The following is a 25,363-nucleotide window of genomic DNA, read 5'->3' as shown; positions in this document are numbered from 1 at the left end:
GGGAGCTCCAGCGGTGGTGCCTGCAAGCAGGGGAAGTGTTCCGAGCCCCCTGGCCCCTCTGCCTAGGAGCTGCAGGGACACACTATCTGCTTCCAGGGAGCTCCCCCGAGGTAAGCGCCACCCTGCACCCCAAACCCCTGCCCTGGCCCTGAGCTCCCTCCCACACCTAAACTACTGCTGCTGGCTCAGGGGCTGCCCAAACACTCGTGACAGAATCCATGACAGACACAGCCTTAGTTATGGGCCCTACTGTACAGGCAACAGGGTGTCAGAGGTGGCATCCAGCCTCCCCGATAACAGATTCCCAGGCATGGCTGAGCCGGTATCAATTGCTTCAGTGCACCTGTGGACCAAGAGCACCTGTCCATTCAAGTCGGACAGATCCCCTTTGCTGGTGAGTGGGCAGAGGCGGTGGCTGGAGGAGCTTGAGTCACCCAGAATGTAGCTCCACCATGTCCCCTCTCCAGCCCAATTTGCAGGCACTGCCCTGCACCCAAGTGCACTCTCCGCCCCACGCCGAAGTACAAGGACACGCAGATTTGAAGTATAAAAAGGGATTTTATTCATGTTTATGTACAAATTTACAAAGCCAAAAACTAGAGAAATACAAACGGCTGGAAACCCGAGCTACCTTCCCTTCTGTGGGAAGAAAGTGACTTTTACCTGATTCTGAGCCAAAGAAGGGGGGTGAGGGGGAGGCGCTTAACAGGGACAAAAGCTACTTTCGCTGAAATCAGGGGACTGATGGGGAGCGAAAGGAGGTGGGGCCTAAAACAGGGTAGAACTAGACAGCAAACAACAATGCTTTTCTGCGAGTGGCTCCTGACACATGGCCTCCCACCACCTCTCAGCTGGTCCGCAAATATGTCCAAGGGCAGACCAAAGGTCCAGGCAATGCGGACTTGTTTAGTCTCTGCACTAGGGCCTGCACAGACAGCCCTGGAATCGAGTGAAGGGCTCGTCTGGGCCACTGGCTGGCTCTGACGGAGGAAGTGCATGCGCAGGTTCCTACTCGGCACGGGACAAAGCTGCTGCACCTTCGGGCCAGAGATGCTGGGAATGGCAATGCCAGGAGGCGTCCGAGACAGCGAGGTCTGAAAGCCAAGGAAAAGCCGCCTTCTCCTTAAAGCGCAAGGGGAAGGGCAGGGTTCTGAGCTCGGCTCAGCTCCACCAGCCAGGCCAAGCGTGGTGTGGGGGGCAGGTCCACCTGGTGCAGTCACTGCCAGAGCCCAACCCCAAAACGGACGATTCATGCCCAGCACACCCCCGCTGTGCCAGGAGGAGCCGAACGGCGAGCATAGCCCGTCAAGGCCGCCCATTACCTAACAAGCCTTTCACATCCCGGCTCCCACCCTGCGAGGTCCCAGTCTAGGGGATCGCTGCATCAGCCCATTCAACTGAAACGGGATGCCCCAAACAGTTACAATTTATTAACAGTTGTATCTGTAAGAGGCCCTAAACTGTACATGTGGTAAAAAAACAAAAAACAAAAGGAAGAAAAAAACACAGTGCCGATGCCTCATGTGCTTGAAGTGGTTTTCCTCCGCTTCAGCCGCGCTCGCCAGTCTTCAGGCAGGGCCTCGAAATTGGCGTTCCTCTCTGCCATGCCACTGTGGGGACAAAGGGCACCTCAGAGCCTCCGGGCAGAGCTTGTGCAGCCCACCCTCAGGGGCCTGATCTGCTCCTGGCAGGGGGTGGGGTGGGCTCCGCGCAGAGGGGACGTGCACACAATACAAAGTTCACAGAGCTGCCTCTGACGCAGAATGGTCAAATCAACCCTCCAGAGAGCATCAGGAGTGTGTCGGCAGGACGCTGGCCATATGCCTAAGATCTCCTGGGGCCGCTAGGAGGTGCTGTGCCAGGGAGCAGTTCTGGGGGCTGGGAAGGATTCAGTCAAGTGCTGTCCCCTTGCTGCTGGGAATCCCCATCCCTCTCACTCAATGCATGACAGGTCAGACTTCCCCAGTCCCAGATCTGATGGGAGGATCCAGCTTCCCCTCCCTCCTCCCTGCACACATACCCCTGCCCCCCTCACCGGGATGGGCAGAGGGGAGAAGTTTCTTATACACATCTTCAGAATGGGGCGTTCAGGCTCAGGCAGCCACTGGAAAGACCCCAGAGGAGGAGCAGGAGTGGCCATGAAACTCAACTCATGGGAGTTTTGTAAATGCAGTAGTGGGAGGGACTTAGCCTGTACCACCCAGCTCACTTCAGGGTGGCTGCAGGCTGCAAATCCAGCAGGGTCTTCTCCCTCCTCATGCCCTCTCACCCTGCCTCTGTGCTTCCTAGGCCCCACTGCTTTACACTGCGAGCCCAAAGGTGCTGGCCAAGGACCCTGCCCAGCTTGGGGCTATGGGACAGCTGGCCCTACACGCTGGAAGGGAGCTGAGGGCTGCGGTTAAGTAGGTGACATCATGAGTCAGCCGCTGCGCTGTGATGGGCGGAGAACTCCGGCTCGCCACAACATGGGGTAAGTGGCCCAGCAAGGCAGTGCTGTCCCTGAGAGGAGGGGCCAAGGGCAGTGGACTCTCCACTGGCCTGCTCTGGCCAAGGGGGATCTGCTAGAGGAGCTAGATTTCCAATGAACGGGGCAGTCACCCAGGTCGAGAGCACTGCTCGCGTGGGCAGGCTGATCCGAGGGGGAGTGCTTGAGGGTGCCCTGGAGATAGGTGAAGGGCACCAGGAACTGCCTCACTAAGGCATGAGCAATAACTGTTCACAGCTATTGGGATAGCCACAGGAAAAGAACCACGCCCACAATAATGGCAATTGAGAGGCCGGGCCAGCGAGAGGCTCTCCTGGGGACTGTGGCACAGAGAAAGGCAGCGAGGACCCCAGAGGCAGCACAGCACAGCCATGCTGCCCTGTCCCGGGGAAGCTGGCTCTGAGGGGACGAACACTCCCTCCTCAGACCTCTCCGCTGACACTGCCACCTGGGGGGGCTGGCTGGTGCCCTGGCTGGGGGTGTAGCAGGGACTGGATTACAAGCAGGTGCAGAGGGCTCCTGAGGAGCAGGCTCCTGGCCCCTCCAGGTCACCCCCAGCCCCTCCCGCCCGGCATACCTCACTAGCTGCTGCTGCTTCCACTCCTCGATGCGCTTCTGAGAGGTGAGCTCCCGGTCCTCCTCGCTGGAGCTAGAGTTCTCTTCCTCATCCAGCTCCCGCTGGATACTCTGCCACTTCTTCACCAGCGACGGCATCTTCGCTTTCCCCTTCTTGCCCTGCACAGGAAGAAGGGGAAGGGTTGGGACCACGCAGGTGGCACTGTGGGCACAGAGGATCGCCCCTCCCCCACAGAGCCAGGGCAGGAGGGAGGAAGGCAACATGGACCCAGCCACAAGGACGGAGGCGGAGTGTGTGGGGAATGACGGCCAATGCTTGCAGGGGGGCACGTTACTCTGCTCCAGTGGCTAGCTGGGAGAGAAGGGGGAATGATCAGCGAGAGTCAGGGGCAGGCACAGGCCCTGCCACACACTACTATATTACCGTAGTGCCTGCAAATCGCAGGTCAGGGCCCTGCTGTGCTAGGGGATGGACATTATTTATTAGGTTTATTACAGCAGCACCTACAGGCCCAGTCAGGGACAGGGACACAGTCCCCCCTTCATGCTGGAGGAGCCCCAAGAACTCTGGGGAAGCGGTGTGTCTAGCTACCGTCAGCGAGAGAATGAGCTTCCCTCAGTCACTTCAATGCTGACCAGCAGCAGGCCCTGCTATCCCAGCGCTGGCCCCACGCGCCGACCTGCCCCACACTAGGGGAGCCACTGCCCAGGAACAGGGGCAAGCTGCCTGCAGCATCAGCCCTACACTCAGGGACTCCAAGGTTCTCCACACATCAGCCAGCCTCCCTTTACAGACAATCAGAGGGAAACGACTTGTCTCCTACGGCCACAAGGTCCTGACTCTTCTCTCACTGCCCGCACCCACCCGGCAGGCACAGCTTCCCCACAGGCCCGGCCTGCCCAGGGCAGCAGTGAGCCCACCCCTACCTTGTCCCTCCTCCCCTTGCGAGGTTTCTCGGGAGGCGGTGCTTTGGTGGTTGGGGGAGGTGGAGGTGGCGGTTGCGGTGGTGGAGGGGGAGGCGGCTGCTCCGTGGCCCCCTTGGCAGGCAGGGCTCCTCGTGCAGGAGCTGGCTGTGCCATGGTGGCTGCGAGGCCAGTGGGCACGGCACACTCCGAATAGCTCATGATGGCTGGCGCGGTCACGCCCAGGTAACTCGGTTGGAGACTCAGCCCCATGGGCTGAGGGCCTGTGGACACAGCAGAGAGATGAAGGTTGGCACATCCCTGGCAGCCCCCACTACAGACACTGCTCTAGCCTTGGGGAGGCCACTCCGGGGCTGGTACTCACTGGCTGCCATGACAGGCTGGCTGTAGAGAACAGGACAGCTGCCGATGGTCGCTGCTCGCTGCATCAGCCCCGTGCTCATCTCACCGGCTTTCCTCTTCTGCGGTTTAGCGGTGAGGGCGGCGGAGGCGCTGCCTTCGGAGTTACTCTGCAGGCAGAGGGGGCGGGCAGTCAGGGGGCTGGACTGACTCCTGACCAGAGACCACATCTCCATGGCTCTTCTGCTGAGCCAGCCAAACCCAGGGTCCCTCGGACAGGGGCTCTCTCTGGCAAGAGGATGTGCCCACTTGAGACAGCCCCAGGCAGTGCTGAGCCTAGGCCTGGGTGACCCAGCGATGGGTGGGGCCCAACACTCTGTTGGCTGCGGCACTGACCTGGCTTGGGGGCCGCACTGCCCCCCATCACCCTGATGCAGCTGGCACCCACTGCCCCCTCCAAATTCCTAGCCACCAGCAGCTCCTGCACAGCTAGGTCCTGCTTCAACTGCTGCCCCCACCCAGCTCTCCTGTCCCTTGCACGGCCACTCCCGAGAGCAGCCGAGTGGGCTACTAGCACAGAGGGGCCTTGGAAATTGCACGCCTTTGGTCTGCGGTTTAACATGCCCCTGCCCCAGGAAACCAATGGATTCTCTGCCTCGTGTGGGGGAAACATGTTGCACTCCTGGAAGAGGAACCATTTCACAAGGGTGAAATCTCCCCGCAGAAAATACAAGGTTTAGGCTGTTCTAGAGCAGCACAGCCTTAGGAAGGAGCCGGACAACTCACTATGGAACGCTTTGCCTCTTATCCATTGCAACTCCACTGGGTTCCCCTTCGCCGGTTCACAGCACAGACCCATGGCACGCCCAATGACCTCTCTGCCCACTAAAACTTGACCTTTGCTCCCCCCAAGATCCAGGGCTGAGCAGCATCCCAGGACCAGCTCCTTTCTACCGCGTCTTGGGAGGGACCTTGGCAATGGCTTTTGGAGCAGGTATATCATTCATGTCAACCTTCTCTCCCAGGACTGGGAGGGGGGAATGCAGAGTTGCTAGGCAGCTAGCCCTTACCCATGGGGTGACAGAGGCTTGCCGCAGGAGGATACAAAGCAGAGCCACTAGGAAACACGCCCAGCCGAGCGATGCCAAGCTACCTGTCACACAGCACACCCAATCCTATGCCCGCCCCGGGCAGGGGTCACTCCCTGCCCTCACCTGGCTGCTGGTGACAGCTGGGCGGAGAAGCGGTTTCAGAGGAGCATCTTCCTCTGTTCCTGGGGCTGGTGGTTCTTCGCTTTCCTCATCCTCCATCTCCACCTCCTGGATCTCTCCGTCCTCCCCAGGAGGCGGTGGTGGCGGCGGGGGTGGCGGTGGTGACTCTGGTGGAGGTGGGGGAGGCGGAGGCACCTCCAAAGGCAGAGGGGGTTGGAGCACGGGGACAGAAGACTGAAGAAGAGTCCAAAATGGAGTGAGCGGCACAAGGGATGTGGCAGGAACTTGGCTGGAGAAGGTCTCTTTGCTGAGAGGGCCTGAGGAGACACATTGGTGCATGATGGACAACCCACCCTGGAACTGCGCCTTTCACAACCCACCCATTCCTCTGCTCAGCTGTGCTGATCCCCTCCCCCAAGGGGTAGCCTGCTTCTTGGCAACTTTGGTGGCAGGGATGCGCAGTGCCCGTGTACGGCGCACCACGGGCTCACTGCCCAAGCTGTAGGGCGAGGGACTGCGTGCCCTGAGGCTCTTGGGAAAGAGAGTGGCAGTGCAACTCCAGCTGCCCCGGGCACAGTGCCTCCCCTCTGGGTTAACTCCATCCACAGCTCAGCCACTCTCCTCGGCTAACCGAAACCTGGTGGCATGTCAAGCCACCGCTCACTGGCGGCAGAGGGACCCTCTTCTCTTTCTCTGGCTCACAGAAGCTTGTTCTGGCCCTATCAATCACCATCGGGGCTCCTCATCACCTTGCAGATTGGCCCTCGCACCTCGTTACAGACAGCAAGGGACTGGCCAATGGTCAGACAGCAAATCCAGGGAACTGAAGCCGGGTTTTGCTAGTGGCAGTGCTCTAACCACTGCACCATCCTCGGTACCAGCAGCTCTCCACCATCTGCTAGCCACGCTCACCCTCCCTCTAGACAGTCCCCAGTGCTTCCTCCTCCCCCATCTCACAGCCCGGGCCCCCCAGTACCTGTGGAGTTCTCCACCGTGGAGTCACTACCGGACTCAGCTTTCTCCTTCGGAGCTGGTTTGGGAACAGCTTCAGCTTTATTGTCCGGGGCCTGCCCGTCCTCTTCCTCCTCGCCATCCGGAAACTCCCATTGAGACTCTCCTGTCTGCTCGTTAACATAGAAATAGCGCCTATGGTCCCTAGATCACAAGAAAGAACAGACGGCTTTACGTTCTCTCCCCTGCAGCGACACGCAGACATGGGCCTTTCCCGCGACAGCGCTGGGCTCTCACCGGGAAGCCCCTTTTCTACCGGGGCTGCCATTCATAAAGGCAACAAACAACTTTGAGGAGGGAGGCAGGAGGTCAGAGCTAGCTCACTCAAAGCTGTTTGCATTGCTGGCTCTGTGAATCCAGCCCCGAGCCCTCCCCTCCAAGAGAGAAGGGCTGGGAAAGCAGGCTAATGTTCACCGGGAGGGAGGACGGGGGAGAGCGAGCTCTCTCTAGGAACAGGACTGTTAGGAACTGCCTCTGGAGTACAAAACAGGGAGCAGCCCAATTTAAGCAAGGCGGCTGCTCCCGCCATGGGCTGTCGAGGTCCCATGCATGATACTCTTGGTGTCAAACATACAGTGAACGCTAGAGAGAGGGAGAGGCTCTGGGAGCTGAAAAACAAAAGAGCAAACATTTCAAACAATGAACAATCCAGAAAAGCCAAATAGAAAAAGAAATGTTTGGGTCTGACCTGCCAGTAGGAGACAGGAATCTTGTGCTTGGTTCCCATCCGCAGCCAGGGGGGCTCTCCTGAGGGTCAGCGCTGTTAGCCGGAGTAGAGATCCAGAGGTCCTGTAAAGTGCACAGAGCTCTCGCATGCGCGACCCCCCGAGCCCGCCCTCCTCAGCGCAGCTACACTCGGGAGAGTAAAAACCAGCTCTGTCCAATCACCGACCCAAAGCCGTTCCAAACACTTTTTAACAGGGATTTTTTGGTCTCCAATTTGGTGGCTGGCCCAAACTCTGTGAGTGCCAGAGGTTCTCTGCCTGCCCAGCACCGCTAACTGCAGCTGCTCTCAGTCTCCGGATAGATGTCGCCAACGTCGTCAGGTGGTGATGGTCACAAATCATGTCTGAGAGGTCAAAGGTCAAAGGTGAAAAGGGGAGAAGAGTGCGTACCTGTCCCAGTGGCAGGACCAGCCTTTAGGGGTGGCGTTTATTTCATACTGTTTTAGCTGTTCGGCTGCATCTTGCAGTTTGCGTTTGAGGTAGTTTCCATTGAGAGCTCCTTCGCGCCAGTCTGCGATCCGGGTCTAGAGCCAGCAAGCAGAGAAGCTGTCACACTTCAGGGTCCATTTTGGTCAATTTCAGTCACAGGATTTTAAAAATTGTAAATTTCACGATATATTGAAATCTGAAGCGTCATTTGGTGTAACTGTAGGGGTTGACCCAGCTCTGAAGGCAGCAGCGCAGAAGTAAGGGACGCATGGTATGGTATTGCCACCACTACTTCTGCACTGCTGCTGGCAGCAGCACCACCTTCAGAGCTGGGTGCCCGGCCAGCAGCCTCTGCTCTCTGGGACACCCAGCTCTGAAAGCAGCACAGGCAATATCAGGACATCCTGACAATAACCTTGTGACCCCCCCAAAAAACCCTCTTTTGGTTCGGGACCCCCAGTTTGAGAAACGCTGGTCTCCCCCATTAAATCCATATAGTACAGAGTAGAAGTACACATAAGACCATATTTCACAGGGGGAGACAAGATTTCATGGTCTGTGATGCATTTTCATGGCCGGGAATTTGGTAGGACCCTACCTATGGGTGGTGTTGGGCAAGGACACGGACCAGTCCTGTCTGGGTGGGCTGGGGGAAGGACTCAGACAATGAAGAGGGACAGTGGTTAGCTGCCTGGGGCTTCCAGCACTCAGGAAACAGAAGGATGTTTGATTCCCGGGAATGCACACAGGCTTCCATTACCTCGGTCTGCAACAGCAGCATATGGAAGTTGGACATGGATTGTCTGCTGATGCCCAGGAACTCCAGTTTACTAGTCAGGGTATTTGCCAGCTCTCCAATCTGAAACTGTCGAGAGACAGGGCACACAAGGGGTGAGGATCGGCTCACAAACGGCCCGCAGGTCCCAGAGGCGGACTGCCAGCGCTCACGCAGCTATGCCCCTGTCCCACTGAGTGGATAAGTGCAGGCGGGGGAGGTAGTGAGACGGTGCCCGTGGGCTGTACAGAGTGCCTAGCTCAGAACCTGCCTCCCCCAATCCCAGCATTCCACAAGTGGAGCCATTTCATTCTACTCAACAGGAACAAGCCTGCCCTGTGATGAGCTAAGAAGCCTCCTCCATCTCTGACTTGGAGGAGTTACACTGGAATGGTGGGAAACCCACCACCACCACCCAGCCACTGCCTTCTCCACACCCGCTACACTGCTTGTCAGGAGCAGAGAGACGAGCAACACTCTCATACCCCATACTCAGCTCCACTGTTGTCCAAATTCCCACCTTCACCTGGGGCCGAGGCCAGAGGGCCACCCAATGGAGGGCTCCAAGGTCATGCTCCAACCCTGACATGGCTCCCTCAAGAGGATGGGAGGGAATCCAAGGTCACCCTGCTCTCCCCCAGACAGAGACGCAGCTGTGACCCAAACACTAAATTCTTCCTTCCCCTGCTGCCCACTCACCTTTAGGTCCTGCTCCTCTTCTTCTGCTCTGGGCGCTCCCTGCACTTTCACTTTGTCCTGGACCTCCTCTGGCTCCAGCTCTTTGTCTGATGTCTCCTCAGCTGCTTCTGCACTCGCTGCTGAGGGAGAGAAAACACGAGACCTTCCTAACTGTTCCCACAGGGCAGCGCAATCGCCACCCACTGCATGGCCCCCCCATCAGTGGGCAGCTGCGGGAAGGAGTCAATTCAAAAAGCTCGGCCCTATACGGTCCTATTTTAAAAGTTCAGGTCTGGCCTGGGCTTCCCGGGCAGACTCTGGCCTCAGAAGGGACTGGGAGCAGACAGATTTAATCCTTGCATTTGAAGAGGAGCAGTAGATGGCACCCTCGTCTGTTCCTTTATCATTTTCAAAGTAGGGCTTTTTTCCCATTAAGAATCCAGGTCCTGGCTAAGCCAGAAAACTAAGTCCATGTCTACACTACAAACTATGTCAAACTAACTTGCATCGGAACATAACCGTTAAATCGCGTGTGAGCGCACACTTGGCTCCTTGTGTTGGTGGTGCGCCTCCTCACCAGGAGTGCTTGTACTGATTGTGTTGTTGATGTGGGGCACTGTGGGACAGCTCCTGAAAGCCAGTTACAGTCGACATAAGCAATGCAGTATCTACACTGATGCTGTGTTGACCTAGTCACGTTGACCGTGACTCAGCACCGCTCAGAGCGGTGGTGTTACTAAATCGGCGTAGAGACGCACTGACGTCGGCGGGAGCCAAATTTAAGTGAAGACACTTCCACAGCTAGGTTGACATGAGGCAGGTTACATCGACCTAACCCTGTAGTGTAGGCCCAGCCTAAGACAGCTAGCAAGCTAGTTCACACCTATTTCACTGCAGTCACCGATTAATAGGGAATACAGGACAACTTTGCAGAAGTCATACAGAGCTGAGCTCCTGATACTCATCCCATCCACAGCCCTGCTCCTGGCCCACTGCAGCCAGGCAGACAAAGCTCCCAAAATCCCTAAGGGTGCGTCGACCCAACAAGCAAACCCGTGGTGGCAGCGAGCCTCAGACTCTGGGCTGATGACTTGGGCTCACGCTATGGGGCTAAGAACAGCTGTGCAGACATTCCCATAGAGGATGAAGGCCAGCCTCCAGGACCCTACCCTGTGGCCAGGTTCAGCCTGAGCAGGAATGTCTACACAGTTTTTAGCCCCATAGTAAGAGCCCGAGTCATTGACCCGGGATGAGACTTTCAGAGCATGTTTTCTGTTGGGTGGACGTACCACGTTCACCAAGCCAGAAGGCAAACCTCAGGCAGCCCTTCCAGTTCGTCAACAGGCGTTTAACTCTGGTGACTAATTAATGGGGAAAGGGCACTGCCATTAAAGATTCAACCCCAACCTCCTTCCTTCAGAGCGCGAGACCTGCCCGAGGAACCCTCCAGCCCAGGCAGCGAAGGCCTGCAAGAAAGCAGGGGACACCCCCAAAGGGAGAACGAAATCCCAGTCAAATCATCTCTAATCTGTCTCTTACTCTGTGCAGTACCAGTCACAAGGCCGGATACTGGCTGGAGCTTTTGGGTGTTTGTGTAATACAGACACCAATCACCTCTTAGGATGGTACAGCCAGAACCTGTTCTCACTCGAGGATAGCTTTACAGCACCACGCAGGCCCAACCCTCCCCACCAGCAGGGCCAGGCAGCTAGGGGAGGGGCCGCTCTCCTTAGGAAGGGAGAAGGGCTGTTTCTGGGGCTGGACAAACCCGCAGCTCAGCTATTGCACAATCTCAGTTCGCACTATGAAGCCTCCCTGGCCTGAGCTGTTCAGCAACGCTCAGGCCCCTGCAGGGTTGTTTCCATTCAGAGGAGAAATCGAGAACACCAGCCAGGTCTGTGCTTTGGTGCAAACCTGTTTACCTGCAAAGAATGGACACGGAGCTTGCAGCTTCCTTGCTGCCCAAGGAGCGTCTCTGCTCCTGTCCAGGGCCTTAGTCTCTAGGCGACGAGGTGGGTTTTTCCAGCTATGACCATCACCACTGTCAGAGCTGAGGGTCCGGGTGTGGGGATCTGGGAGTCCCCTGGGCCCTCATGGAACGTGCTCTCAAGCCAAGGCAATGAGCCCAGCCTGACAAGGACTGCTCCAGTGCACAGTCAGCCACAAACTCTCCTCCGTCAGCCCATCTCATTCCACTATGAGCCTGAGACCCTCCTACTCCAATCCCCTCTCACCCCACTCCATGTGAAGGCCCCACAGCAGCCAATGGCTCTGCTTTCCTCCACTGTCTCGTGTCCCTAGACCCAGCCAATAGGACATTTATCCTCTATTGTAGAAGGTGGTCCCTAGACCCTCCAGAACAGCTCTCCACCCTTCCATGGCTTGGGAGGCAGTCGGACTGACCATGGAGGTGGCGATGGGGGAGGGAGGCCCAGCCAGTCAGCGAGAGAACGCACAGAATGCACGTGCTGTTCTGCCACAGGATAGCAGGACAACCCTGGACAGGGCTCGTACTTCCCTTAGTCATTATGGTAAGGCCTAGGAACCAGCTGAGATCACGGGACCCCTGGGCTAGACACTGTACATTCACAGTAACAGCCTGTCCCTGCCACAAAGACCTTGTCAGCTACATTGAGAGAATCCGTAAGGGTGCTCTGGACCTGAAGCCAAAAGTCCTTAGGGGCATGGCAGGGAATTGGTGGCCCAGTCAGTGTGGCACAAACCAGAGGCCTGATTTATGGGGTGCAGCTGCCCATGACAGGTGCTGGGGGGTGGGGGGAAGGATGACAACAATCTGTGGGGAGACGCTGCCCGTTGCTGGGGGGGGGGGGGGGGGAGGAGATAAAAAGAGGAGGGGCGAGATCCACTGGCCATAGCTGTCCATGGCAGGGGCCATGGGGGCCGATCTGTGGGGTGCAGCTGCCCAGCATGCTGGGAGCTGTGAAGCCAGCGGTCTCCGTGACAGAAAAGGGGCTCTGGGGAACTCAAGGCCAAATTGCCCAGGAAGAAGTTAGAATCCCAGCCAGACAGCAGGAAAGCAGCCCACCCCGTTCAGAGGTGGGACAGACAGCAGGTTTGATATATATGCTGATGACCCCATAGCCCCCAGACTTTTTCCAGAGGCCTTGGACCCATCACACAGGACAGAGCCTTGAAGCACCCCACAGGACTGCTGGAGGCAGATGGGACATACCCCCAAGCACCGTCAGGAACAGACGCTCGGTGGCAAGGCCGTCCACAGCTGCCAGGCTCTGCGGTGCAGTGCGAACCCTGTATGGCTAGTGCTGATCAGAGCTCAGTTCAGACCCTTCACAACCACCCAGCTCTATCAACCAATACAGCGAAGGCAACCTCCGTCCCAAGAGCCAGTTCTGAACTGCTCCCATCACCCCGTGCGCTCCCCGAGAGCAAAGCCCAGCGCGAATACAAAATTTGTATCCGCACCTGATCCATGGGCTGCAAAAGTGGTCCACAAATATCCGCATCTGTGGATATGAAACAGTTATCTCCAGATTTTCTGGGCTCGAAGTGCCAAGAGTGCTCCTCCCTGTACAGGGCATACGCAGAGCCCACCAAGATGACATTCATTGCTAATAACCCAAGCATTATCACTGCTGGGCTGCAGGGAGAGGAGAGAGTTCAGCCCGTGCCCTGCCCCCTCCAGACAAACCCTCGAGCTGGCAACCCCTGCGATATGAAGGAGGAGCCTGCGCTGAACACTGCGATTCGGTGCATGAGGGTGCAGGTCTCCCTGCAGTCACTGGCTGGGAAGCAAGGGCCTTGGCCCAGGAGGCCTCTCTCAAATTACCTGCTTCCTTGATTTCTGGAGTCTCTCGGCCAGTCTTGCTAGAGCTGCGGCTGGTGGACTCTGGGCTGGCAACCCCAACAAAAAGCTTCCACTTCCCTTGCATGGAGGCCGGCTTGGGCGCTGTGTCAAGAGATGCTGACTGGCTCCCGTCTGAGAGCGGGCTGGAACCCGAGACACTGCCATCTCCCTCCTCCAAGGCTCGCAGCTCCGCCTGCCACAAGACCAGAGGGTGAGCACTCACAGAAAGGGACGGAAGGAGGGCAAAGCTTTAGAGGATGAGCTGCACCCTGCTGACACATAAGGAGGTGACCTCACGACAGAGGAAGGCCAGGCCAAACCTGAGTGGGGCTGCGACCCCCTGCGCCAGGTCACCATGCCCAGAGCAGGAAGCCAGGCCCAGTGGGTCACCAAAAAAACAGAAAAGGTGCAGTTGGTGGGTTGCCCTGGTGAAAAGTCTAGGAACCACTAGCCTAGGTTGTCATGAGCCCCACTGGCGAATGTCACATCAGCCTGGCACAAGTGTGCCCCTGGTGAAGGGGGGTGGTAATAATGGGAACCCTGAGATTGGCCCCCGGGGTTGGGGACCAATCCCTTTTCCCAGAGAGACTCTTTTCAGAGCTTTCCATCCATTGGCAATTCTCTCCGACTGGGGAATTGAAAACAGTGTCAGTTAGACAGGGGCTCACGAGTCACCTCCCCCCGGATTTCTACATGAAATGCTCAGGCCAATGCTGCTCCCTGAGACTCCAGTCCTGCTTCCTGCCGCAGGGGAGCACAGCACTACACTTCAAATTGAGATCAACCTAGCTACGGTGGCTGGAGGTGTGAAAATCACCTGCCCCCTAAGCGCTGTGGGTATGCCAACCTACCCCTGGGTGTAGACACGACAAGGTCAGCAGAACAACACTTCCGACAACCTCGCTACCACCGCGGGGGGGGAGGGGGAAGAGTTCCTCCAGTAATGGAAAAACCCCTTCCATTGCTGTACAATGCGTCCAAGCTACAGCGGCACAGCTGCAGCAGCACCGTAGTGCCTGCAGTGTAGACATGGCCATGGGGTCATTCTGCCGGAGAGAAGAGCGTCCTGTGTGGTGTCTCCCTGGACACTCTGCCCCATAGGTGATGGGGGGCAGCCCCTGAATTCCCACTCAGTCCCTGGCACAGACCACACAGGGGCTGGGTTGTGATTGCGACTAGGTTTTCTCTCTGGACTATTAATGGCACAGGGGTTCCCTCCAACAGCAGCCCGGCAGCACCTGCCCCCTTTTCCCCCAGCTGCCACTTACCTTCTTCCTCTCCAACACCATCTCCAACTCCAGCGTGTCCTGCTCCTCCTCGCTGCTCTCCCCTGACTGCACCACGCTGCACAGACCCTCCTGGGAAGGGTCTTCCAGAGCATCCCTGCAAGGGTCCTGCTCATCAGCAGCCACCGACGCTTCCCCCGCAGCCATCTCCTCCGCTAGCACCGGCTCCACCTCCTCCTTACAGATCACCTTCCTCCTCCAGCGCTCCTCTTCCTCCTTTACCACCTCAGGGACCAGCGGAGCCAGCAGGGACGCCGCCACCCCCTTCTTCTCCTCTTCGCTGCTCGAGAGGGCCTGGACGCCTTCATTCACCTCCTGCAGGACAGACAAGAGTCATGGGCTCTCCCCAGCTCCAGAACTGCTGCTGCCTGACAGCCCGAGGGACTCTCAGACAGCAGCAGGAGGAGGAACAAGACTCCCCTGTAGAGATCCCTGCAGTGAGGGCCTTTTCCCAGCCAGTGATTTCAGCAATCCAGGAACAGCCAGTCTCCAGCCTCTGATACCAGCCAGTGCCAGGGGCTTAGGAGGAAGGTGCAAGAACCCTGCAGTGGACAATTCTGGAGTAATGAGCCTCTAGGGAAAGTATCTCCCTAGCCCTGTCAGTGAGAGGTTCGGTACTTAATCGTTGTCACGGAGTGTGGGGGAGTCAGGGCCCTGCACTCCCCATTTCCTGCGGTTCACCGTGACTCTCAGCCAGTCAGTAAAACAGAAAGTTTATTAGATGACAGGAACACAGTCCCAAGCAGGGCTTGTAGGTACAACCAGGTCCCTCTGGGGAGCAAGGATCATAGACCCCAGACTTGGGGTTCCCTGCCTCTTCCCAGCCAGTCCAAAACAAACCAAAAACCTCTCCAGCAGGCTCTCTTCCTTAGTCCAGCTTCCCGGGTAAAGGTGTCGACTTCCCCCACCCCCCTTCCTGGCTCAGGTACTGTCCCTCACCTAAAGTCATCCCCTGCTTGCCCATCCCCCATGCAGATAATTCCTACTGCATCACAACCCGCTGCATCCCACACAGCAAACACCCAAGTTATGGCCCATCCCTTCTGAGACCCTGGGCGCTGCTGGCGTTCGGGGTGCGTTGCAGGCCTGCAAGTCCCAAACATGAATGGGGCCTGGTGTACGGAGACTTCCTCTTAGCAAGGGACTCCTGAGTGCAGCCTGGGAGAAGGGGCTACTGGGAGCATCTGGCCCTCCTCCTCTTCCTCACTCCCTGCAACGTCCTCTCTAAGCTGGACAGCTGCAGCCTTTGCAGACCCTTCCCACAGATGTTTTTCTAGTCTCTGATCACTCTCATCGCCTGCCTCTGACCCGTCTCCTTCATGAGGCGAGGGACCCAGAACTGAACACAGGCCTCCTGGGGAAAGCACTGATCCAGAGGGGCACTAGAAGATGGCCAGTAGCCTGTCCTCCTCCAAACTCCACCTTCCACCGGGGATGTCATACAGGGGGGCAGTGCAGACAGAACACTTCCCAGCCACAAAACCAGGGGCACAGTCAGAGACTCCCCCAGGCAGCGCACTCAGAAAGAGAATACATGCTTCTCTACACGATCAGCCTGGGACACCCAGTGCCACAAACTGCCTGTCAGGCCAAGAGTCTGGGAGGGTTGGAAACAGGAGCAGGGGGTTCTCGGGAGGGCAACAACCAGCCTCCAGTTATTGGAGGACGCTGTCTCTGTGGGCAGATTGGCCCATCACTGCCTCGTGCAGGGGTCCTTGCACCTTCAAAGCAGAGGCTCCTAGGCTTTGTCCGTCCGATCCGGCACAGCACACTCTGATCTCCTCCTCTCCAAGTGACTCCTAGGCCTGGCATTGTCCTAGTCACCGGGGCAGCTCTCAGGGTGTGTGCAGAGCGAAGGCCGCCCACATGGCTCCCGATAGCCTCGCTGACTCGACGCAGCTCCGGCAGAGGAAGTGGGAGTCTCTCTGTGCTGCTAGCCAGGTGTCACATACTGCCCACTGCTGCACTGTGCCAGCCCCACAGAGGGAATCAGCGCCCAGGTGAAGCAGAAGTTCCCAGTGCTGGCAACGTGCTCAATACTGCAGGATCCACCCAGCAAAACAGCCCTTGCTTCGGAGCCTGAACAGCCCCTCCACCCAATCCAGTTTTCATTCCCACACCCCCAGGCCCCTTCAGCAGGTGCCCATACAAGAGCAGAGAACGCCCAGCTGGCATGCTGAGCTGCCCTTCTGCAGGGGTAAGAGGAGCACCAAGTGAACACAGGACCCATCGGGGCCTTTCCTAGGCAGAATGGCACTTGGAGCACGCATCCCACCATTAGAGCAGGACTTTCCACCCAGGGAGGCGGGGGTGGGGAGCCTGGCCTCAGAGACGCCCAGCTGTCCAAACTCTGGTTAGCTGAGGCTCCTCTGGGCTCTCTAGCTCCTTCCTGGCCCCTCTGTTCCCTGGCAGCCCAGGGCGAGACCAGCCTGCAGCATGAGAGCGTCTCATTGAGATGTTCTGCAGGAATGAGGAAAGGGGTGACTCTCACTGACCTTCTTCACCTCTCGCTTGTGGAGGACGGTCCCACGGCTAATGCTGGCAACACCGACCCCTTTCTCCTGAGGATAGACGTCTGCAGCCACCAGGAAACTCCCATCGACACCTGCCACAGAGCTGGGGAGGGAAAGCAGAGGCTGTGATGGGCACATACCAACAGGCCGCGCCACCCCCCCATGCTCCAAAGGTGGCCGGGCCTCACCTGGGCTGATAGCGCTGCAGCCCCTGGACCTGGGTGGCGAGGTACTGTGGCAGCTCCCAGGTCACCTCATTGGTCCGCGTGTTCCAGTAATAGTAGCAGCCAGTGTTCTCATCCCAGACCTCCTGCCAGTCTCCCATCTCCACGCCCACTGAGGGAAGAAAACCAAAGGCTGTGAGTGAGCAGGATGCCCCTAAGCCTGCCACCAGGCACCATGGCCCTCTCCACGTGCCTCAGGAGACAGAGACCCCATCATCTGTCCCTGCACTCACCCCACGCGCCAGCCACTCACCAATAGCCCTTGGAAGACACAAACCTGTGTGTGTCGGCCACTAAGTGTTTCATTCTTGGGGCTACAGCACAACATTCATCTTCTGACATCACAGCTAGAGAGAACGCAGCTGTTTCCAGGCAATGAAAGGGACACAGGGGCTGGCGTGCTGCCAGGGATGGAGGCCCCCCCCTAGCGACCCGGCTGGAATGGCTGCCTGCACGCCCTGGGGCAGACGAACCCGGCAACAGAGCTCACCTCCTGCCAACGAGCACTGGGTGTCATACTGCCACTCCGCCGACTGGGCAGAGCCCGTCCCATTCGCCGTAGCAGAGGGATGGCTCGAGGCAGACTCCTTGGGCTCTGGGCGCGGCGGAGTCGGCGGGGGCGCGGCAGAGGCACCAGTGGATCCAGCAGGCTGGGGCGGAGCTGTAATGGCATCAATCTCCTTTGAAAGCACAAAACATTTACAGATTAATTGAAGCCCCAGATTTGGAGTAATCAGCGTATTCCCCTACACACAGAGAGCAGTCGCTACCCCAGGTGAGTCTTTCAAACTCAGCAGCCCTGGAACCCCGCCCCTGCCCACCAGCTTCATCCTCCACCATCCTGCCTTCCACCCCAGCAAAAGCACGTTTGCCCACTTTTCTCCACAAGCACAGCTCAGGTTGTCAGAAGGTGGTGACCCCGGAGCCCTGCCTGAGACCCAAGGCAGGTTTTCTACTCACCGCCAGGAAGTTTGCCAGCGTGCTGTCAATGTCTGTTGAACTGTTGCCATTTGCATCTGTGGACAGCACTGATTTCTCAGGTGCCTCTCCCTCCTCATCATCACTGTCCGCGTATGCACCGAGCAAACATAAGCCACCTAGGCAGAGGAGAGTTACCAGTGAGAGTTTCCCTCCACCCTCGGCTGCCTGGGTTTAGAGCAGAGGACAGAGAAAATATTTCAAATGCAATCTGTGAAACAGCCACCTGCCAGGATTCACTGAGCAAACTCAGAATGCCACACAACGCACATGCAGCTGTTCTGGAGGCGCAGAAGAGAGCAGAAATTGCTCACTGGTTTTGGGCAACTGAACACCACACACACTCTGCTTCCAAGCTACAGCTCTCTTGCCAGTTCTCGCCTCTCGCACCATGCGCACAAGCAGAGGCAACAATCCCAAGGTATGCAGGAAGCATCACTGAGCCATCGACACAGCCTGCTCCTCTGAGACCATGATCATTACTCATACTGTGGTACAGAAGACGTGGTCCCTGCCCCAAAGGGCTTACAATCTCATTTAAAACAAGATGCAACTTTGCAACCATGGAGGCTAGAAACCTGCTATCTTGAATGTGCCATGCGGGTCCCACACATCCCTGCCAGACCTCTGCTTTGGAGACTGAAAGGTCACCGGGAACACCCTCCTAAGTACTTATTCGGGGCAGTCCAGAATGTGCCAGCACTGTACGATTTAAAGCTTATCAAGGTGATTGTTGTGAGCAGCATTACAAATCAGGAAAGCCAGTTGCCTATCCCAGAGTTGTAGGTGTTTCAACTATTTAACTACTGAATAAATCTGAAAAGTAGCAAAACAGATTTAATGCTCCACAGGTTGCTGGAGCTCAGTGAGCTAAATCAGGCATAAGCATGGGACTGCTGTAAATGAAAAAAGCTCTCTGCCAGCAACCTTTCCACTGAGATGGAGCCATTCCCTCCAGGTGCCATCAGAGCACATGGCTCCAGATTCCAACCTGGGGTGTTTAGCTCAATGATGCACACAAATTCCAAAAGCCGGCTCCCTGATGGGCCCTACAGGTGAGCACAGAGGGGGGGGAAAACAATTGTATCTGCCCCTTGTTTTGTTTCATAATGGTCACTAATGAGGGGCCTGAAGAGTTTCTTCCACTCGCTCTTCATGTTACAAGTCCAGGTCCCTGGAAAAAACAGCTAGACAGAAGAGTCTACGGAGGACTAGTGGGTTTGACACTTGAACCTAACTGAGGCCTGGTCTGCACAAGGATTGTATATCAGTAAAGGTTATGTCTCGGGGTGAGAAAAATTCACACCTCTGAGACGTAGCTATACTGACCTAATTCCTGGTGTATGCAGAGTTAGGATGATGGAAGAGTTTTTCCACTGACCTAGCTACCGCCTCTCGAGGAGGTGGATTAACTATGGTGATGGGAAACCAATCTCTCCCCCCACCCTCACCCCAATCGCTGTAGTTAATGTCTACACTGCAGTGCCATTTTAAGCACAGACATACCCTGATTGAGGTGGGAAGGGATTTTTATTCAAGCTGCATGAGACTCTGAGTGACCATAACAAAGCCAAAGAGTTGGAACAAATATCTGGCTAAAGACTCAACACCTCCACATCATCAGTTAGAGCTGAGAAAGATCACAATCTGCTGAGTCATCTGTGAAATCCTTCAGTGCAAACAGGAAAACAAGACCTGACATCCCTGAGCCTTCCACGGCAAAGCACAAGCAAGAGGCGTTTGCTCTGAATGATCCGGTAACGCCTCCTTCACACACAAACGGACCAGGGCCCAAACACCATGTCTGCCTTTGCCAGCTGCCTTCCACGACACACGTCGCGCTTAGCGCGTCTGGCGCCAGACAGACGCAGACTTGGCTGCTTGCCCTTAGTAACTGCAGGCTGAGCCAAAACCTAGGGAGAACGAAGGGAGGAGAAATGCCCCACCTACCTGTTGGCTTGACAGCTGCCGGTCCAGCAGACGTAGTCATTTGGGGCGGGTTGGAGCTGTTCTGGGAACCTCCCCAGCCACCTCGAGTTCATCTGGGCGAAGGAAGGAAAAGTGACAGTCACTTCAGTAACCCGCATCCAGGGAAGAGCCTCTGCCACCAAAGGAAGCTGAGGAGGGGAACTCCCTACTCCGGTTTCTCAGTAAGCACCGCACGGGGGTAATACACCTCCCGCACCACAAACAGCAGCTCCATACGCTCCCCTGGGATGGTCACTGCAACTTGTCCTGGGGAGGCATCTGCAGACTCTGCTCACAGTCCTGGGGTACCACCCAGACAGCAGAGCCCCAGCCCCCAAACGATTACAACCGAACCTCACATGACTCAAGTGACCGAACCAAGCAGAGGGGAGGGAGGAGGAGGGTAATAAAAAAAGCAGCAGCTACGCATGGCAGCAACGGGCCGTGTGCACAATGGAGCAGCTCAGACTCACTGCCAAGTTTTCTCTTTCACAATAAAAATCAGCTTTCTCCAAGACTCGTGGGCCGGCCGATTGCTTGTAGGCAGTAGGTCTTAAGGAGGGAAGTGGAGGCAGAGCAGGTGCACGACACCGCCAGCTGTGGGTATGACCCAAAGCAGGAAAAGGGACAGCCCGTGCCGCAGGTGGAGCCAAGAAGCTGCAGGCTGTTCTGGGGGCAGACAGCACAGCAGCCTCCCCACCCTGTGCCCCTGAGCAGCTCCAGCACTACCACTGCCCAACTGCTAATCTCTCCAAGGAAATTCCCCAGAGACCATTCTGCTCAGTCACCTGCTATACAGGAAGCCCCCAGTTTAGCTGAGACCAGACTACTGCTGGCAGGAGCCCTGAGCACCACCTCCGCCATGGAAACTCCCAGAATGCTGTGCCACTGATTCCTGGCTCCTGCCCAAACCAGGCAGGAAGCCCAGGCCTCAAGCTCTGCGCTCGGCCCCTTGCGTCACTGCGCTGAATGCGTGGAGGCCATTGGCACAGAATTCGTTTTAACAACTGTATTTTAAGATCTTTAATTTCCTCTTAAAGCTTCTTTTAGAACAGGGGTGGGCAAACTATAGCCCGTCAGCCACATTCAGCCCATCAGACCATTTAATCTGGTCCTCAGCTCCCGCTAGGGAACAGGCTTGGGGGACTTACCCCGCTCCATGCGGCTCCCAGGAAGTAGCCAGCATGACCCCCCCTCAGGCTCCTACGGAGTACAAGGAGGCGTGGCCAGGCAGCTCTGTGTGCTGCCCCAGCCCTGCCCTCCAAACCCCTCGGTCCTAGCCCAGAGCCCCCTTCCACAGCCTGAACTTCTCATTTCTGGTCCCGCCCCAGAGCCCACACCCCCAGCAGAGCCCTCACCCCCAATTTTGTGAGCATTCATGGCCTGCCATACAATTTCCACCACCCCGATGTGGCCCCAGGCCAAAAAGTTTGCCCACCCGTTTTAGAACCTGAGATTCAGGAAACTGGCAGGGTGGCCCACTGCACAGCTGGACAAGGATCTTTGCTTCCCTTCTGCCAGATACCGACAGGCATTCCAGCGAGGCACCAACTGGGCTCTGAGGGGACTAGGAGCTGGGGCTGCCAATGGTGAAATTATCACATTATTAAGGCAAGCAGGGCAGAAGACTGTCAGTGGGCTCGGTCAGGGAAACCATGGGGTCTGCGGGGAGGGAGGCTGTGAAGTGCAAGAGAAGACATTAACCTCCACCATGAGAATGGCAGAATGGTCTCCTGGGAACACTGGGTGGGGCTAAATACTGCTTTGCCAGTGACAGGCAGGGTCTGGCCCAGCTGTTCACATGTGTCCAATTCTCCAAGACCTGGTACATCCACTGAGAGCAACTGAGTCAATCTGTTACCCAAGACTGAGCCTTCTGCTCCAAAGCAGAACATGCTGTAATTAAATCTGTGCAGGGCTGCATCCAAGGTCGGATGCCAGTAACACACCAAGCACAAAAAGGGAATAAACCCCAGAGTATAACATCGTTGCTATCCTTTCCCGCACCTACCTCCACCATCTACAGACCCTTTGCTCCCAAACTATGACTGCCACTACGCAACTCCGAGATGCCATGTCTGCAACAGGTGAAGAATCCAGCCACTCACAGCAGGAGCAAAGGACACGGGCTGAGCAACTGGAGAGAGATGAACACAACCAACCACCACAACAGCTTCCACTCCTACTTTTGAAAGGCAGAAACAGCCCATCCTGATCAGACAGACACAGGCCAGACAATAAACAAAAGCATCAGAGAGCTGTGAGGATGTAAGGAAAAGCCCTGCAGGCCTGCAATCCAGTAATGAAACCCCTAAATAAATATGATGCATCAACAGGCTACCAGAGATAACCTGACCCATCAGACCAGTGGTTCTCAAACTTTTGTACTGGTGACCCCTTACACATAGCAAGCCTCAGAGTGCGACCTCCCCTCATATAAATTTTAAACACTTTTTATATATTTGACACCATTATAAATGCTGGAGGCAAAGTAGGCTTTGGGGTGGAGGCCGACAGCTCGCAACCCCCCATGTAATAACCTCACAACCCTCTGAGGGGTCCCGACCTCCAGTATGAGAAACTCTGCATTAATGTACGGCCGCACCCCACTATTCAGGCTTAGATCAGCAGCCCTGTGTCCATCACCCTGCCAGCCAGGGCTATGACACACACGCAGACACCTACCTAACGACCCCATACCTACCACCCTGCCAGTGACAGTTACAACACACACAGAAACCCGCCAAGCAACCCCGCACCCTGCCAGCGAGGGCCACAACACACACTTAGCGAACTGCTCAGAGACCCTGCATCGCAGCCAGCAAGGGCTAGAATACACACGTAGAAATCCAGCCAGCAGCTCTGTGTCCACTGCCCTGCCAGCGAGAGACAGAATGCAATATAGAAACTTGCCCAACCATGGGGCAGAGGCGATTAACAATCACCTTCTGGGGCCATTCCTACCAGCAGTGTAATAGACAGCAAACACTATTAGCTCTTTTGGGAACTACGGACTTCAGTTTCAGTTAGTTTCCCCAAACCGGTTTTTTTTTTTTTTTTTAACCATTACAGCACTGACTTAACCAAACACCCATTGCCCCCCCGGTGCCACGAAGCACTAAACCACAACCACTTCATGTAACCCCTGGTGCTGGCTGGACGAGATTGGCCTCTTAGATGCTGGAATTCAAACTGACAGCCTGAGGGGACTTGGGGTGATCCCCACCAATCCCCATACCCTGAGCCCTGCTGGCAGGGCAGCTCCTGTCCCTCCAGGGCCCAGCACCCTGAGTGGTCAGGACAGATACAGCATCAGGTGGGGTCGGGGCCGGGCCCACACTGCACAGCGCTGGCATCAGGGGTGGACAGGCCCTGCCGGGGAGGGGGGGGGGGCGGGCTGCAGGCTAGAATGGACAAAACACCCAGGGCATCACCCCCCACACCGCTGGGACCCCCACCCTTGCCCTACCCCCCCTTCGGAGAACCCATCGCAGTCCTTGCCTCCCTTCCCCAGACAACCCCCCAACCCTGCCTCCCTATACACCCCTGCCCCTCTGGGATACCCATCCTGCCCTAGGCCTCTCCCCCCAACACCCCCACACCAGCCCTATCCCCCTCGCACAACCCATCGCAGGCCTGCCTCCCTTCCCCAGACACCCCCCCACCCTGACCCTATACACCCCCTGCCCTCTGGGATACCCTCCTGCCCTAGGCCTCTCCCCCCAACACCCCCACCCCGGCCCTATCCCCCTCGGAGAACCCATCGCAGTCCTGCCTCCCTTCCCCAGACCCCCCCCAACCTGCCTCCCTATACACCCCGGCCCCTCTGGGATACCCTCCTGCCCTAGGCCTCTCCCCCAACACCCCCACCCGGCCCTACCCCCTCGGAGAACCCATCGCAGGCCTGCCTCCCTTCCCCAGACACCCCCCCAACCCTGCCTCCTATACACCCCCTGGCCCCTCTGGGATACCCTCCTGCCCTAGGCCTCTCCCCCAACACCCCCACCCCGCGCCCTACCCCCCTCGGAGAACCCATCGCAGTCCTGCCTCCCTTCCCCAGACACCCCCCCACCCTGCCTCCCTATACACCCCCGGCCCCTCGGGATACCCCATCCTGCCCTAGGCCTCTCCCCCCAACACCCCCACACCAGCCCTATCCCCTCGGAGAACCCATCGCAGCCTGCCTCCCTTCCCCAGACACCCCCCACCCTGCCTCCCTATACACCCTGGTCCTCACCCCCCGGCCCCTCCAGGTCACCCCCTCCCCCCGACACCCCCCAGCCCGCGCCCGCCGGCCAGGCCGCAGGCCCCAGGCTCCCGCAGCCGGCGCCGCCCCCGTGGCCCGCCCGGTCCCTACCGGCTTCCGAGCCCGAGCTGAGGTCGGGCGGGGCCGGCCCGTCGCGGGCGGCGCGGGGCCCGGGCGGGGAGAGCTGCAGGATGGGCCGGCGGCCCGGCGCCGCGCGACCCTTCTTCCCCATGGCGCGCGGGGCGGCCTGGGCCGGGGCGGGGCGGGGCGCGGTGGCGCGCGGGCGTGTGACGACACGGCGGGGCGGGCTGGGGTGTGTGACGACATGGCAGGGCGGGGCCGGGGTGTGACGACACGGAGGGGCGGGGCCGGTGTGTGACGACACGGCGGGGCGGGGCTTGGCCAGAGCCGGGTGGCCATTGGCGGGGGTTAGGATCTGTCCCTGCTCTGACCTAGAGCCTGAGGCTGCAGGGGACCTGCCCTGGCTGGGACCAGCCCCGCCCCAGCGGGATCTGCACGGCGCTGCCCAGCTCCTGTCCCGGTTTTACAGGGACAGTCCTGATTTTTGGGTCTTTCTCTATATAGGCTCCTATTACCCCCCACCCCCGTCCCGATTTCTCAGGGCTTGTCTACATCAGAAAGTTGCAGCGCTGGTGAGGGAGTTACAGCGCTGCAACTTTGAAGGTGTACACATCTGCAGGGCATCACCAGCGCTGCAACTCCCTGTTTGCAGCGCTGGCCGTACTCCCGTTTTGTCTCGGGTGTAGAGGATCCAGCGCTGGTAATCCAATGTAAACACTTACCAGCGCTTTTTGACCTCCGTGGAAGGAGGAAGCCTCTGGTAATCAAGCTGATCTCCTTTCCCGGTTTGCTCTCTCGTTCCCGGAACCCCGAGCAAGCAGGTCTCCTTCCCTGCGGTTTGCAGGGTGGTCGGGGAACGCGAGAGCAAACCGCGGCGAAGCTGGCTCCTTTCCCGGTTTGCTCTCTCGTTCCCCGAACCCCCGAGCAAGCAGGCTCCTTCCTGCGGTTTGCAGGGTGGCTCCGGGAACGCGAGAGCAAACCGCGGCGAAGCTGGTCTCCTTCCCCGGTTTGCTCTCGCGTTCCCGGAACCCCCTTGAAGCCGCCCAACAGCGCTGCAGTGTGGCCACATCTAACACCACTTGCAGTGC

The 25,363-nt window shown here is 57.7% G+C and overlaps 1 protein-coding gene across 3 annotated transcripts; it reads right to left on the bottom strand.

The window, feature by feature from the left end:
• Positions 1–538: 538 nt before the first annotated feature.
• On the bottom strand, positions 539–24,395 carry FNBP4 (formin binding protein 4). 3 transcript variants are annotated; one of them, XM_030561960.1, is made up of 17 exons: positions 24,306–24,395; positions 19,931–20,022; positions 17,963–18,099; positions 17,493–17,682; positions 16,967–17,114; positions 16,761–16,881; positions 14,248–14,580; positions 12,962–13,172; positions 9,175–9,293; positions 8,461–8,565; positions 7,662–7,795; positions 6,512–6,690; positions 5,539–5,852; positions 4,350–4,494; positions 3,989–4,248; positions 3,063–3,220; positions 539–1,610 (listed from the first exon to the last, which is right to left on the bottom strand). In XM_030561960.1, exons 2-17 carry the CDS (start codon positions 19,968–19,970, stop codon positions 1,520–1,522), a joined length of 2,685 nt encoding a protein of 894 aa, XP_030417820.1. In that variant the 5' UTR covers positions 19,971–20,022; positions 24,306–24,395; the 3' UTR covers positions 539–1,519. The 3 variants fall into 3 exon arrangements, with proteins under 3 accessions (XP_030417820.1, XP_030417821.1, XP_030417822.1); XM_030561961.1 differs by having other exon boundaries at positions 9,175–9,290; XM_030561962.1 differs by lacking the exons at positions 17,493–17,682; positions 17,963–18,099; positions 19,931–20,022; positions 24,306–24,395 and adding an exon at positions 17,280–17,486.
• Positions 24,396–25,363: the final 968 nt, after the last annotated feature.

Source organism: Gopherus evgoodei, chromosome 4 (assembly GCF_007399415.2).
Source record: "Gopherus evgoodei ecotype Sinaloan lineage chromosome 4, rGopEvg1_v1.p, whole genome shotgun sequence".
Classification (NCBI taxonomy): domain Eukaryota; kingdom Metazoa; phylum Chordata; order Testudines; family Testudinidae; genus Gopherus; species Gopherus evgoodei.
The sequence above is the reverse complement of the archived record's forward strand: the minus strand, read 5'-3'. Positions and strand labels throughout refer to the sequence as shown.

What these genes read in the sequence shown, in the direction of transcription:
- FNBP4 (XM_030561960.1), bottom strand. Translation starts at nt 19,970, where the DNA reads ATGACTACGTCTGCTGGACCGGCAGCTGTCAAGCCAACAG. An exon ending in CCAGTGCTCGTTGGCAGGAG is followed by an intron (nt 17,115 to 17,492) that starts GTGAGCTCTGTT and finishes TTCTTCCCTCAG; the next exon opens with TGGGCGTGGAGATGGGAGAC. An exon ending in TCCAGAAATCAAGGAAGCAG is followed by an intron (nt 9,294 to 12,961) that starts GTAATTTGAGAG and finishes TCTCTCCCTCAG; the next exon opens with CAGCGAGTGCAGAAGCAGCT.